The following is a 13102-nucleotide window of genomic DNA, read 5'->3' on the forward strand; positions in this document are numbered from 1 at the left end:
AGGGAGGCAGGGAGCTGGACGAGGCCTGCGGGGTCAGGGTCCACCTTTGGAGGCCGGGAGGGCTGGCGCTTCATCCAGGGCCACACCTCGCTTCATGTCTGCACTCTTTTATTGTGGTAAAATACTCATAACGTAACATGTACCATTAGGGTCATTTCATGAATTTACAATGTTGGGTAACCTTCACTACTACCTACTTTTAGACATTTTCATCACCCCAAAAGGAAACTCTATCCGTATTAGCAGTCACTCCCCGTCCCCCTCTGCGTCCAGCCCTGGGCAACAACTACTTTGCCTGTTTCTATGGACTTGCCTGCTCTGGCCATTCCGTGTAAACAGAATCACACAATATGTGCTCTTTTGTGTCTGGCGTCTTTCACTCAGCGTAATGTTTTCAAGGTTCATCCATGTAGCATGTATGAGAACTTGATTCCTTCTTATGGCCGAGTAACATTCTGTTAAAAGAATCCACCACGGTTTGTTTATCTGTCCATTTGTCGATGGACACTTGGGCTGCTTCCACCTTTCGGCTTCTGCGCATAATGCTGCTGTGAACATTTGTGTACACGTTTTTGTGTGAGTCCCTGCTTTCACTTCTTTGGGGTACACTCTCTTCCTGTTTGAGCTTCCTGTGAATTCCTGGGCCAGACTTGAGTTTGAGAGGCATCGAATAAATGGGGAAGATCGTGCATGCGAGTTAGGAGCCATGGGTCCAGCTTTGGCTCAGCTACAAATGTGCTGACCGTGGGCAAGTCCCTTCTGTTCTCTGTGCCTCAGTTTCCCCACCTGTAAAATGGGCATGGTTTCTACTTCACAGTTTATTATGAAGATTAAGTGAGGTTATCTTCCCCAGGGTCCTAGAGGAGTACCTGGCCTGAGACGTCACTCTACCACTGTTAGCCATGGTGACGGTAACACTGGCATGGATAGCGAAGTCCCTCTTCCCCCCAGACCACCCCCCTTCCCTAGCCTAGCGGACTCTCCTGACTCTCAATTCTGATGGTTCTTTCTTTGCTCCACACTATTCAGCATCTGCATATTCTGTGTGGTTCTTTGGCTTATGCCTATCTATCTCACCAACCAGTTCCTAAGCTTTGGGAAGCCAGGGTCCGGCCCATGGCCTGCACGAGGGGGACCAAGACCCAGAGAAGGGAAGTGGGCTGGGTGGACTGCAAAGCACGGCAACTCAGACATGCCCAGTCCAGTGGGGAGCCAGGCGGCAGTATGGTGACATTGCCCATGGTGACATTGCCAAGGAGAGCTCAGCTCTGGGGTCTAGCCAACTTGAACAGGACAGAGTAGGGAGCCTGAGTCTAGGCATTTTGTTTCCTTGGCTCAGAAAGGCTGTTGTTAAGTGGGATGGGTGGTCCACCAAGGGGGCTCTGTTTGGGGGGGCCATGGTTACTTTGGGGGTGGAGGAGGGAGAGCCTGGTGCTCAAAGGCTGTTTATAAATCAGCGTGACCTCCGGGGGCCTCAGTAGACCTGTGGTGACCGTGGAGCTGGCTGCAGAGGTGCCCACTCAGCTGACCCTGCCAGAGCGCTTACCTTGAACTATTACAATGACTTGTCTCTATCCCCTACTCGACCCTGAGCTCTTTCCAGGCAGCCTTCATAGTGGTCTTGTTCACTGACTCGCACAGAGTAGTTGCTCAATAAATATTTGTAGAGTGAATATTGAATGCAGTAAGTGGTTGGGGGAGCTTTTCTAATTGAAGCACAGTAGCAGTGGGGGGGGGCGTACCAGGTTGGGGCGAGGGTTGGCTGAGGGATGTTGATGACGGTCTTCTCTGGGTGTCTGGGTCTTTGGAACACTGGGGCAAATCTAGAGGTGGCCGGGACACACTGTGTCCCCATCCTTCTGAGCCAGGAGGGGCCACTTAGTCTCAGCGTGATCCTGGGCCAGGGCATGTCTCAGGGTTCCAGGTAGCTCAGACTATTTCTCTGGATCCCAGGCCTTCGATAATTCAGGTCTATGGGCTGATACACACAAGGGGCTCAGTTTATCCATTTACTGACTCTGCTGTCAGTGTTTTGTGAAGCCCAGTGGCACCAATAGATAAATGGAAGCATTGACTCCAACTAGCTCCGAACAGTCATTGTGAAGTTACCATTCATGGCGGGCAAAGGAGGGTGTGGGGGTGTTGGGGGAGATTGTGAAGGCAAGTCCAGCAGTGCTGGCAGCTTCTGATGAGCCTTTGGTACCTGGACAGGCGGCTCACACCGGGTAGACCTTGTGGTGACAATCATGGCAGGTGTTGCTGTGGGCGTTGCTCTACGTATCGAGTGTCATAAGAATTGTCGCTCCTTATAACTGCCCCATGCGGTGGTATTATCTCAGTTTCGTAGGAACCTGAGGTCTGGGCAGGTTAAGCCATGTGCTCAAGATCTGGTGGGTAGTAAGTGGCCAGCCAGCAGCCAAAGCAGGTCCGTTTGCTTCCAAAGAAGCACGTGTTCTCAACCGTGACACTATGTCACCTTCCTACAGCGACTCAGAGTTAGTTAAATCTCTGGTTAAAGGTTTATTCGGGAACTGCTGTGTTTTGCTGCTTTTAAGCTCTTGCTGCCACTATTTTCAGTAATAAACGTATGTACAAACGCACAGCACACTCAGAACACGCACACAGACACACATTTATGTATGTGGATGTGCACATGTGTTTCTGTAAGGCCCATTTTCCCCCCCCGCCCTCCCCCATCCATCCACCTCCCAAGCATTTCTCAGGACACTCTTAGGTTCTGGAATACATCAGTGATGACATATTTCTTGCCCTTGAGGAGCTCATGGTCCAGCGGGGGATGCTATCCAAGTAAACAAGCAATTGGGACGCACAGTGATAAATCCTACGGCTGGAGGAAGGTTCCGGGTGCCGGGGAGCACACAGGATGGGCCTCTAGTCCTGTCATGAATAGTTAGGAGGGCTTGCCAAAGCAGCTGACATCCATCTCTCGTGAGACCTTAGGGAAGTGTTTTTTAAGGAGAGGACATAGGATCCAAAAAGGCTCTGGGATGAGGGAGAACCACGTGCTGGTCAATCACTGATTGCACCAAACACGGGCAACTCCATGTTTGCCAGAGGTCTCTGCTTCCCAGGTGCTTGGGGAAAGGTCCAGGTTTCACACTGAGGTGGCGTGGGCTCCGGAGGACCGGTCCCTGGCTACCTTGTGGCAGTGGCTGGTTTCCATGATTATGTGAGACGCTGATCACCACCTGGGCCTGGCTGGTGTTTTCTAACATGCTCTACTTACCTGGTTTTGGTGATAATCTCTTCTTTTTCCTCAAGGCCAAGTTTTGGGTCTCTGGCCACAGGTCTCAACTGTATTATGTCCAAGCCCCGTGCAGTCTAACTGCAAAAGAAGGCGGTGAGCCTCTGGGCAGAGGGGCTGCTCCATCCCAAGGAGCGCTCGAGGAACGCTGGCTGCAGAGACAGTTCAAGCCGAGGCCTCTTCTCTGCAGTTTTCTGATAGTCAAGGGCAACAGCTCCGTGCTGTATCATCACCAAGATCAAGGGAGATGTGTACTAGTGCAACCTTAATTTAACTTACAATCCCTGCCAATTTCGCGTTAGCAGATCCGTTTGGAGCTGGAAGTAATGGGCCATATCATGCCTCAGAGCTGGAGCAATGACTTATGTTGATGTCACCCACTGGCTTTTTATGGAAATTATTAATAAATCAGTAATTCTATCTGCAGTGATGTTGTTGTGTTTATAAATATTTAATTTACCTTCAGGTGCCCACATTTTCTCCATCTTTGCCTTAAACTCTGCTGACATGGCTCTTCTTTCTGAAGCACCGCTCAATAGATTAAGTTATCAGTAGTGGAAAAGGTTAACTTTCTCTTTCTCTCTCTCTCTCTCTCTCTCTCTCTCTCTCTCTCTCTCTCTCTGGAATATGCCTTCTTTATCGTTTCTTTTTAATCTTTGTGTGATTTGGCTCAGGGGGTTGGGAATCAAGCTGAGGGAATGCAACGTCTCTTGTGACAATGATGAAAGATTAGTTCAGCTTCAGAAGAAGATAGACTAAACTTTCCAATTATGACCTTGCATGAGTGGAGACCTGTTGTTGGCATGTGTTTTTCCCTCCTTCAAATTAATGACATTTGGAATCTGAAATGGTGTCTGATGTTTTCCTCCCACAGAGCAATAGCTTTGTCCTTGCCACCAACTCATCTTTTGAAACCCAGTGCTTTGATTATTATGGTATGGCAGGTTGACTGGAAAGAGCTTAAAAAAAATCAAAATAGAAACGCAGTCCATGTTGAGTATTTTTCCGGCGGAGACGGGGTTCTAGCCTCGCAAAGGAGGACAACAGCTGGGGAACAACAAAATCGTTCTTACCTCTCAGGATCCAACGTGAGCTAATTGTTGTTATTATCTTTTTATTCTTCTGTTTCAGGAAATTGCAGCTTATTTAATAACATTTGAGAAACACGAAGAATGGCTAACCACATCCCCTAAGACAAGGTAATGTCCCAGATCTTGCAGTTTTTCAAATATGTACAGTAAATGGATTGATTTTCATTGAGTTACCTGACCCGGCAGTCAATTCCTGGGCAAGCTGAAAATGCCATGTTGTGTTTGATAACTCGTGACACCGAGGTCTCATTAACTGCCCTCAGACTGTGGTAGTGAATGCAATGAGGTGACTTAAAAACAGCGCAGCTGCTGTCACGCAGGTTGGAACTTTTAACTTGATCATTTCACGCACAGTCCTGCCTGGGCGGGTAGGAACTCAGGGGAAGCTGATTTGGGGAAAGTGCCCACCTGCCTCCCGTGGTCTCTAGAAACCTACTTTTTAAAAGGGAAACCACCTGAACTGTCCACTTTCATCTCAATACGTTTTACAAACTGAAAGTCAAGTTATTCTTGATGGTGGTAAGAAGCGCTCCCAGATCAGAAGCAATGGCTAAGTTTGCCTTTTATTCTACAGTGGCCTTGAACCTACCAACTGCCACAAGCTGAACTTCTCTCACCACTTGGGAATGGAGGGACTTGGTGGAGCTACAGCTGACTTGTGTTCTGCCTGAGCAAGTGACGGTCTTTTGTGAAGAATGGTGCAGAGGGGATTTAGGGTCTACCTTAAACACAGCCTCTTCTTTCCCCCAGCTCTCAGTTTTTGTCTTTCGTATGTTACATTCTAGAGCTTCAGAAATATGTGGCCACTCTCTCCCAATCGCCGCAGCTTTTCTGTTGGTGGTGACAGGGCCAGGTGTTGATGCGTTTGAAGAGTGTGGCTTACAGGACGACTGCGCTGTGGCCGAATGCTCTGCCTATTTCACTTTGGGGAGAAGCAGCAAAATTTCCCAGTTTGTTGGGAACAGGGAAAGGAGTGGGGGTGTGTCCTCTGCCCTGAGGCCATCAGCTGGACCTGTTCATCCATTCTGAGTCATGGAGGAAACAAGGTCTTGTGCTCTAGGATGCCTACTCATTCTAGAAGGTACTTAAAAGTATTACTTCATTAGGCTTAGGTTTTTACAGGTTAGCATCCTTTCACAGGTGAGATAGGGGTAAAAACTGCCATCGTGGAGGTGGTCAGAGGATACTGAGGAAAGGGAGGTCAGTCCTGAGAGTCGCATCTTCCAGGTGGGGTAGTGGTTGGTTCTGAGTCTGTTACCTTTCTGCCTGAATCCCTCTGCAGGATGTCCTCAAGTCCTCAGCCTGCTGAGGATGTGATTGCCTTTGCTGTAAAATCAAGTGGTTTGTATCAGTCAGCTTTAGCTGTGGTAATGCTACGTAAGAAGTAATCTCCAAACTCAGTGACTTATAATAGACTTTTATGTCTTGCTCACAGGTCTGTGGGTTGGCTATGGCTTTGGGTGGGGTGCAGGACCACTCAACGTGTCTTTTTGTTCTGGGACCTAGGGTGGAAGCCCCCATTGTCTGGGACATCTTGTTCTGATGGAGGATGGCAGAGGCTTAAAAGCCCCAGGCGATCCATGCAGGCACAACAAAAACCCCTGCTGGGTGTGGCATCATATATCTCACCTGCCCACAAATCCATTAGCCAAAGCAATTCCTGTGGCCCAGCCCAGTAAGAATGGGACCGGGAAGGACATTTTTGCATAGATGGTGGGCAGGGCGGAGTGGGGAGTGAATGGTGACACCGTCTGCTATTTGATGAGCACTGCTGTACCCCGAACCAGGGAAAGCCTGGCATGTCCATCTGCTTTCTTCTGGGGCATCTTCTTCCAGGCAGTTATTCCCAAATTTGAGCGGGCATCAGAGTCAGCTGGAGAGCTTGTTACAATACGCACGGTTCCCCCCGCCCTCACAGAGTTTCTGATTCCATAGGTCTGGTGTGGGGCCTGAGCATCCGTCATTTCTAACAAGTTCCCATGTGATGGGATGTGGCCAGTCTGGGACCTCACTTTGAGAACCGCTGCCCTAGTTTCTTTGGGGAGAAGGAGGTTGGTCTGATTTCTGCCTCTGCACCATTTCCCGACTCCCAACAGAGGCTCTCGTCTCGAGCAGCCTCCGGCCTCTCTATGCGCTCTTCGCTTCTCGGCAAAACACTCCTTGAATCTAAGTGGAAGGAAAGAGTGAGATCTCTGGACCGTGCCCAGGCCAGACATCTGATTTCAGCTCTGCAGACACGTGCCCGGCTTCAGCCACTGTGGACGGCAGAACAGACTAGCATTTCAAGACAGGGGTTCTGCCTCGTGTTTCAGCCTTCAAAATTTGGGTTTCAGTTGAGAAGGGAATGTCGCTCACGGTCCTGCCTGACTCACTTGGCTTTTTGGAGTATAAATAGAGCCAAGGGACTATTCCCATCCTGAAGCTCAGGGGGCGCGCATGGAGGAGGAGAGGGACTGTGGGTTTCAGATATTAGCAGATCTGGTTTGGAGTTATGGCCTGTCACGCAGTAGCTTTGTGGCCTTAAGAAGTCACTTTATCCCCTTTGAAAGCTCCACCTTTTCTTGGTCGCCTATGAAATAGAGCTGATGTTGACCCTGCCGTCACTGGTTTGCTAAGGATTAAATAAGATGATATTTACCATCTTGCTTTGCATGCTGTGAGGGTCTGTGTCGATGCATGGGGATGTCACCATTCCTCTCGTCAGCGAGGGACAGTCCCCGGGCCTGCTGGAGCCTCTGGCCTCAGAAGGCAGCTTCCAGAACTTCTGCAGGCTTTGCAAAGACAGACTTCTTTCCTAAAGCGCAAGGTGAAGACGGACGTTTCCTGTTAGTGTTATAATATCCACTCCGTGTTTACACTTGAACGCTTCTTGTCCCAGGAGGAGGAAAAGTTGCTGCGATTGTTCAAGGACCTTCCCAAATTAGTTGTGGAGTCAAGTCTGGATCCCCCCTCCCTCTCTCGTATTGAAATTAATCGGTGCCGTTAACTGCTGAGTTCAGGCAAACCGGCCTCCCTGTACGCAGGGATTAGCGGCACCGATTCTCCACTGAAAGAGAAGGCAGCACCACTTCCTGCTTGCTGCCGTGGCCGCCACTGCTAATTTCATTTTAGAAAATTAATAAAAATGAATTGCACCGCTGACATTTATAGAGTTTCCTAATAAAATGATACATTGTTTGTGTGGAGGGATCCCTATTAAATTAATTGTTGTAATCAGTTCACATATAGATGTTGGTATAGGAGCCACCAGGGACCCACTGCTTGTCTCCATGCGTGCTGACGGCTGGGGGTATAAATATAGCCCTTGCTCAGATTCTGCCCTAATTACAGAGACGGTCCCGGGAGCCCCGCTCACCTGTTTCATAATGAGGTGTCTACACGGAGACTCCCGGGGTGGGGGCCTCGGGGGCGGCAGTGGCACTGACACAGGGCTGAACGCTGAGTGTTCAAACAGCCCGTATTGTATCATCAGCAACTGGGACCTTCTGGAAATGGCAGTTTGAAAAATCACCCTTCAGGATGTCGTTATTTGGCACTTGCTGTGTGCTCAGCACTCTGGTGATCCCGTTTGGAGACTCTAGGGAACTCCAGGCTCCCCACCCCACGAGGGGAATTTAGAGTCTTGGAATTAAGCGCTTCTTCCCTCCGTCTAGAATGTTCTTCCCGCTCCTCCTTCCGGCCTGATTCAGGGGACACTTTTTCCGTGAGGTCGTCCCTGCACACAGTTTAGAATCGCAGCCCTCCCATCCAGCCAGACCCCCTTTCCTCTTGTTCTGTGTTTCTCTAGCTCACTCCTCACCCTCTGACACATGACATATTTGTTTAATGTATTTAATTCGTTTGCTTACGATCTGCCCTCCTCTCCCCAAAGGTGAAAGTGCCACGAGGAGGCACTTCTGGTCTGGCTTGTGCACGGGGTGTCCCAGCGCCTACCACGGTGCCGGATGCACGGTAGACGCTCAGTTAATATTTGTGAAACGAAGGAGAGCGAGGTAGATAGCGTGTCTGAGCGTGGTGAAGGGAGAGACCTGGTTTACTCTATTTTAGTTCTGTCTTGTGTGTCCTGCCCAGTGGGATCCGCTGGTTGACCCAGTCCTGTGCTCTGGAGCAGTTCTGTGGGCCGGGCGTGTGTTTTCCAGCCCTTCCAGCGGCTCCTCCAGGCAGTGACACAGAGAGGGTGCGGGATGGCACCGCCAGTGGCGGGACTGGAAGGTGAAGCCAGGATGATCTCACTGCCAAACCCACAACCGCAGCTCTCAGGCTCCACCGCCCCTGTACGTGGGGGGCGTGGGGACTGAAGGTGGCCCTCTGTTCCTCCCGCCATCTCCATGACTTCTGAACCACTCGGGACCAGGCCCAGACAGAGCCTCCCTCTGTAGGTGAGCAGGACTCAGGTGTGTCGCCCAGGTGGGTTCCTGTGCTGCGTGCGTCCTGAACTGGGTTTAGCCGCCTGATGCAGGCAGAGAGCAGAGCCGAGCAGAGCACAGGCATGGGGCTGCAAAATTTAGCAACCCCAATAATTTATGTCTTCTCCCCTGGGAAATGTGCAACCTTCCCTAGAAGCCAGGGACACGCAAAACTCACGACGGGACTGAATGCCCTTCCTTCCAGGAATCCATGTATACGAGGTAGAAGGAGGCTGGAAAATGCTATTAATTATCTATTTAATTAATTAGATTTATATAGCTAGCACCTTTACTCTGAAGCACTAAAGGTCTAATAATGGAATTTTCCTATAATGAACACTAAATGCTTCTTGGTCAATAAACAGTAAAACAGCTGAGCAGAGGGAGGGGGTCTAGATGGAAAGAAAAGAAAAGAAAAGTGAGACCTGAGCTTCAAGAAGATTCAAGTGACACTGCAGGAGACCCCGCCTTCCCTCTCCTGGATCTCTGGACTCTGTCCCTCCGTCCACACCTATTTGCACCCCTGGGGTGGGTGGGTGGACCCCAAGTCTTAGGTCCTCTGCTTTTTCTTACTGTGTTCTCCTCTCAGGGCTCCAGGAAGTGCGGGCTGTGTGAGGTCACTGTCTGTGGACCATTCCCCAAGCCTGACTCGCCCTCCTGGGCATGTCCGCGTCAGAGCACCGTCTCAAACGCATCACCTTTCCTGGTGCTGGGGAAGGAGGAAGGGAAGGAAGGCCTTGCTCCTACTCCGAACTACCACCTTATTTTAAAGACACCAAAGCTCACACCCCCCCCACCCCATTCTACTTCTTGACCCCTCTTCCTTTTGTGCCCTGAGGGGAATTAGTCAGCGGTTCTGACCATTCACTTCCTTCCTTTCCTGTGCCCCCCCGCCCCCACCTCCTGTATCTGGTTTGCGTCATTGAAACAGCTCCCACTGTGATTCCCTCTCCAGGCTGGACGCCCCCGACTCCCCCAGCTGTTTTCCTAACCTGCTCCTCTTCTTACTTCATTGTTCAACTTGAAAACCTTGGAGACTTCCTGTGAGATAAAGTCCAGACTCGAGCGTTGTGTTCAAGGTCACGGTTCTGCTGGAACCTACCTTCCTCATTGCTTTTCTTTGACTCCACACCGCAATGTACCTGCTCCTAGCACACCTCCTGTGTCCCCCGCTTTTGCCTTCACTCGGCCATTGACGTCCCCTCGAATACCCGTGTCCAGCCCAATTTACCCATCCCTCGGGTCTCCCTTTTTCCTGGGCGCCCTCCCCAAACACCCCAACTTGTAGCCAGCCTCCCGCATGCACTTTGTGGTCCATCATTTGACTACGTAGCTGTCATAAGTAAGTCCCACCTCCCCAGGGAGATGGTGAGCTCCCTGCCCTTGGGTTCTGCTGTCTCTTCGTCTCTGAACAGAGGAGCAGGGGCCTTGATGGGGGTGCAGGGCGGGGTACGGACTCATGGCCGAGCAGCAGGTGACACCTGCACTGAGCAGTAGGGAGAACCGGGCAATGGTGCCAGTGAGTGGGCAGAGGGCCCCACGCAGCAGTCAAGCTGATCAGGCCCCAGGCTGGCCTCTGAGCAGTTGGTGCTGCTTTTGCCAGCCCCTCTGTAGGTGGTACATGGGGGTGCCCTGTCGGCCACCTCTGGGTCATCTGCTCTGTGCCACAGTCACAGGAGTTTTCTAAGGAAGCACGTATTGCCCCGAGGCTGCTCGAGCGACCAGAATAGAATTGCGAAAGTCTTGTGCAGGTCCCATTTGGATCATTAAAAAGTTCCCAGAACTGGAAAGGAATGAAATTCTGACACCTGCTACAACGTGGATGAACTCTGAGGACAGATACTGTGTGACTCCACTTGTATGAGGCACCGAGAAAGGTCAAATCCATCGAGACAGAGAGCAGAATGGAGGTTTCCGGGGGACCGCGGGGGTGGGGACGTGGGCGTTAGTATTTAACGGGGACAGGGTTTCAGCTGGGGAAGATGAAGGCGTTCTGGACATGGATGGTGGCGGTGGTGGTACGACAGTGTGACTGTATCTAATGCTACTGAACAGTATCCTTAAAAAGTGGTTAAAATTTTATATTATGTATGTTTTACAACAATTAGAACAGAGATTCCCAGAGCTGCTGCTTTAGCTCTTTCTGTGTCCAGGCGTGCAGAGTTGGGCGTTGGGGCTCGGTTGTGTGTGCGCGTGCGTGCTGGGGGTGCTGTCGGGGGACAGTCAGGAAGGGCAGCCCAACACCCAGACCGTTTCAGGGCCTCTGCTCTCTGGAACCGCAGAAGGAAAAATAAACTAGGTCAGCAATCATTTCAATGTGGTGACCTTTGCATTATGCTGAATTGGGGACCTGCTATCAAATTAACATAACGATGTGTCATGTTACATCCATTTCAGCGTTTGCCTAATGTATTGAGCAAATTCTTGACCAAATCCCAACTATCATCATTCACCAGAGAGCAAATGTAGTGTGAGGGCAGTTCACGGCTGGCATCTGCTGGCTCAGGACTCACGGGGAGCCCCAGCCCAGCCCTCCCCACCCCATGGCATCCGCCTCGGGGGTCCTGTAGTTTCCCAGCTGACGAAGTGGGGAATTAGTTGTGACCTGGATCCTGATAAAGCATCTGGTATCTCCGCGGTGGTGGGGATATCCCTAGCCTCCGTACAGAAGTGGGTCTGTCCCAGATTCCGCTGCATTATCCGGAATCACAGAACGCAAGAAGGCAAAGCAGGAAGAGATGGTGGAGGCCACCTCACCGAGTTCCTGCCGAGCCGGGAAGGGGGATGTGGCGAGGGCGTCTGCTACCCAGGACCCTGCGTCCTGGCGCCCAGGAGCAGCCCCGGGCTGTCTTTGGGTGGCTGTCCTTTTTGCAGGTGGGCAGGGGGCATTTGTCGCATACACGGGTGAGTCCGTGTATGCTCAGCTGTTCTCAGCGGCTTATTGAAGTGGCACCGCCAGCTGTGCCAGCTCTCATCACATCCCTCCTCACCTCTTAGAGCCAGGAGTGAAAATCCAGGGCCTCCTTCCAGGAGGAAACTGAGGGAGGGGAATGGCTGTGTATGTCTCTGATCTCTCCCTGGAGTAGACAGCTGCCAGCTTCCAGCTCCTGCCTCCACTTTCTTTTATTATTTTAATTTATATCAAAAATATACATGCACATAGTTTAATAAGTCAAATGGTTATAAAACATTTATAAGAGAAAACAGCAGTCCTCTGCCCTACAGCTCAATCCAATTTCCCAGGGGGTGACCACTTTCAGTTCTGATATTTACCTCCAGATTTCGCAGTATGTTTCTTCTGCTATTTCTTGATTTGTCAATTTTAGATGTTACCTTTTGACATCCTTATATGCTCAGTGAGGATTTAGTTCTCCCACCCTGCCCTCTGCTGTTTTCCTTACGGGGGGAAAGGGCTTGTTAAAGGAGGTAGCCAGCGTTTGGCTGGGCGATTCTGACATTCAGCATCTCTAGATGCTGACGTCTGGATATGCCACTTAGTTCTCCAGAAAAGGGTCCATCAACGTGCTGCCTGGTGCTTTGGGCTGGCTTGGCTGCCAGGGCTCTGGGAACCAGGCAGGGGAGGGGCTTGGAAATTCCCCAGGAATTACTTAATTCTCTGGGTTTGCATCTGTGTCTCCCGCCTCTCCTGGGCAGTCTCACGTCCGGAGTCTCTCGGGATCTCTGTCTCCAGGAGGTGTCTGGCTGCTCGGCTCCATGGCTGTTCCCTGTGCAGATCTACAGCCTGTCCCTGCCCCCCAGCCTGTTCCTCACCTCTGCCTTCTCTGGCACCTCTGAGTCTTTCTGGGGGCTCTGCGGGCAAATTGGTTTGTTGTCCCCTGTGGGGCACATGAGATGTAGCTTCTTCTGCTTGGCTGTGTCAGTTATGGAGCCTACGTCTGCTCTTCATCTCACTAGAATGTGTTGACAAGTCTGGCCCGTGCTTCTCTCTGTTCCCCTTTGCTCTATGCCTGTGGGTTTATACCCGTTTCCGTGCCTGTACTGTCATTGGACCAGAGGCGTGATGCTCTGTCCTCCCTGTCACCTGGCCCCGGCTTCCTCCCTGGCCTCTCGTTTTCCCACCCTCTTCCCCCTTCTGATGCTCACGCTCAGTCTTACTTGCTGCTTTACTCTCTTCCTTGTTTCTCTTCCTCTCTTTTTTAGGGAGAAATGCCTCATAATGCAATTTTGAGGTTTCTAAATGCACCACCGCTCAGGGCGCGGGAAACCCTGTTGCTGAGGTGTGCACCTCCTCTTGTGTGCAAGGGTACAGCCCAGAGGCTGGCAGCCCCAGCTGACACCACGCCCCAGCAGCTGCCCCGCACCGGCTTCAATGCACCACC

The 13102-nt window shown here is 51.1% G+C and overlaps 1 protein-coding gene across 15 annotated transcripts in view; it reads left to right on the forward strand.

The window, feature by feature from the left end:
• CAMTA1 (calmodulin binding transcription activator 1) overlaps nucleotides 1-13102 on the forward strand; it is an 818639-nt gene that overhangs the window by 274165 nt on the left and 531372 nt on the right. For all 15 annotated transcript variants that reach the window (XM_033113419.1, XM_033113420.1, XM_033113429.1 and 12 more), the window contains one exon: nucleotides 4397-4464. In XM_033113419.1, coding sequence (XP_032969310.1) covers nucleotides 4397-4464 — 68 coding nt within the window. The remainder of the gene's footprint in view (nucleotides 1-4396; nucleotides 4465-13102) is intronic.

Source organism: Rhinolophus ferrumequinum, chromosome 9, assembly GCF_004115265.2.
Source record: "Rhinolophus ferrumequinum isolate MPI-CBG mRhiFer1 chromosome 9, mRhiFer1_v1.p, whole genome shotgun sequence".
NCBI classification, from domain to species: Eukaryota; Metazoa; Chordata; class Mammalia; order Chiroptera; family Rhinolophidae; genus Rhinolophus; species Rhinolophus ferrumequinum.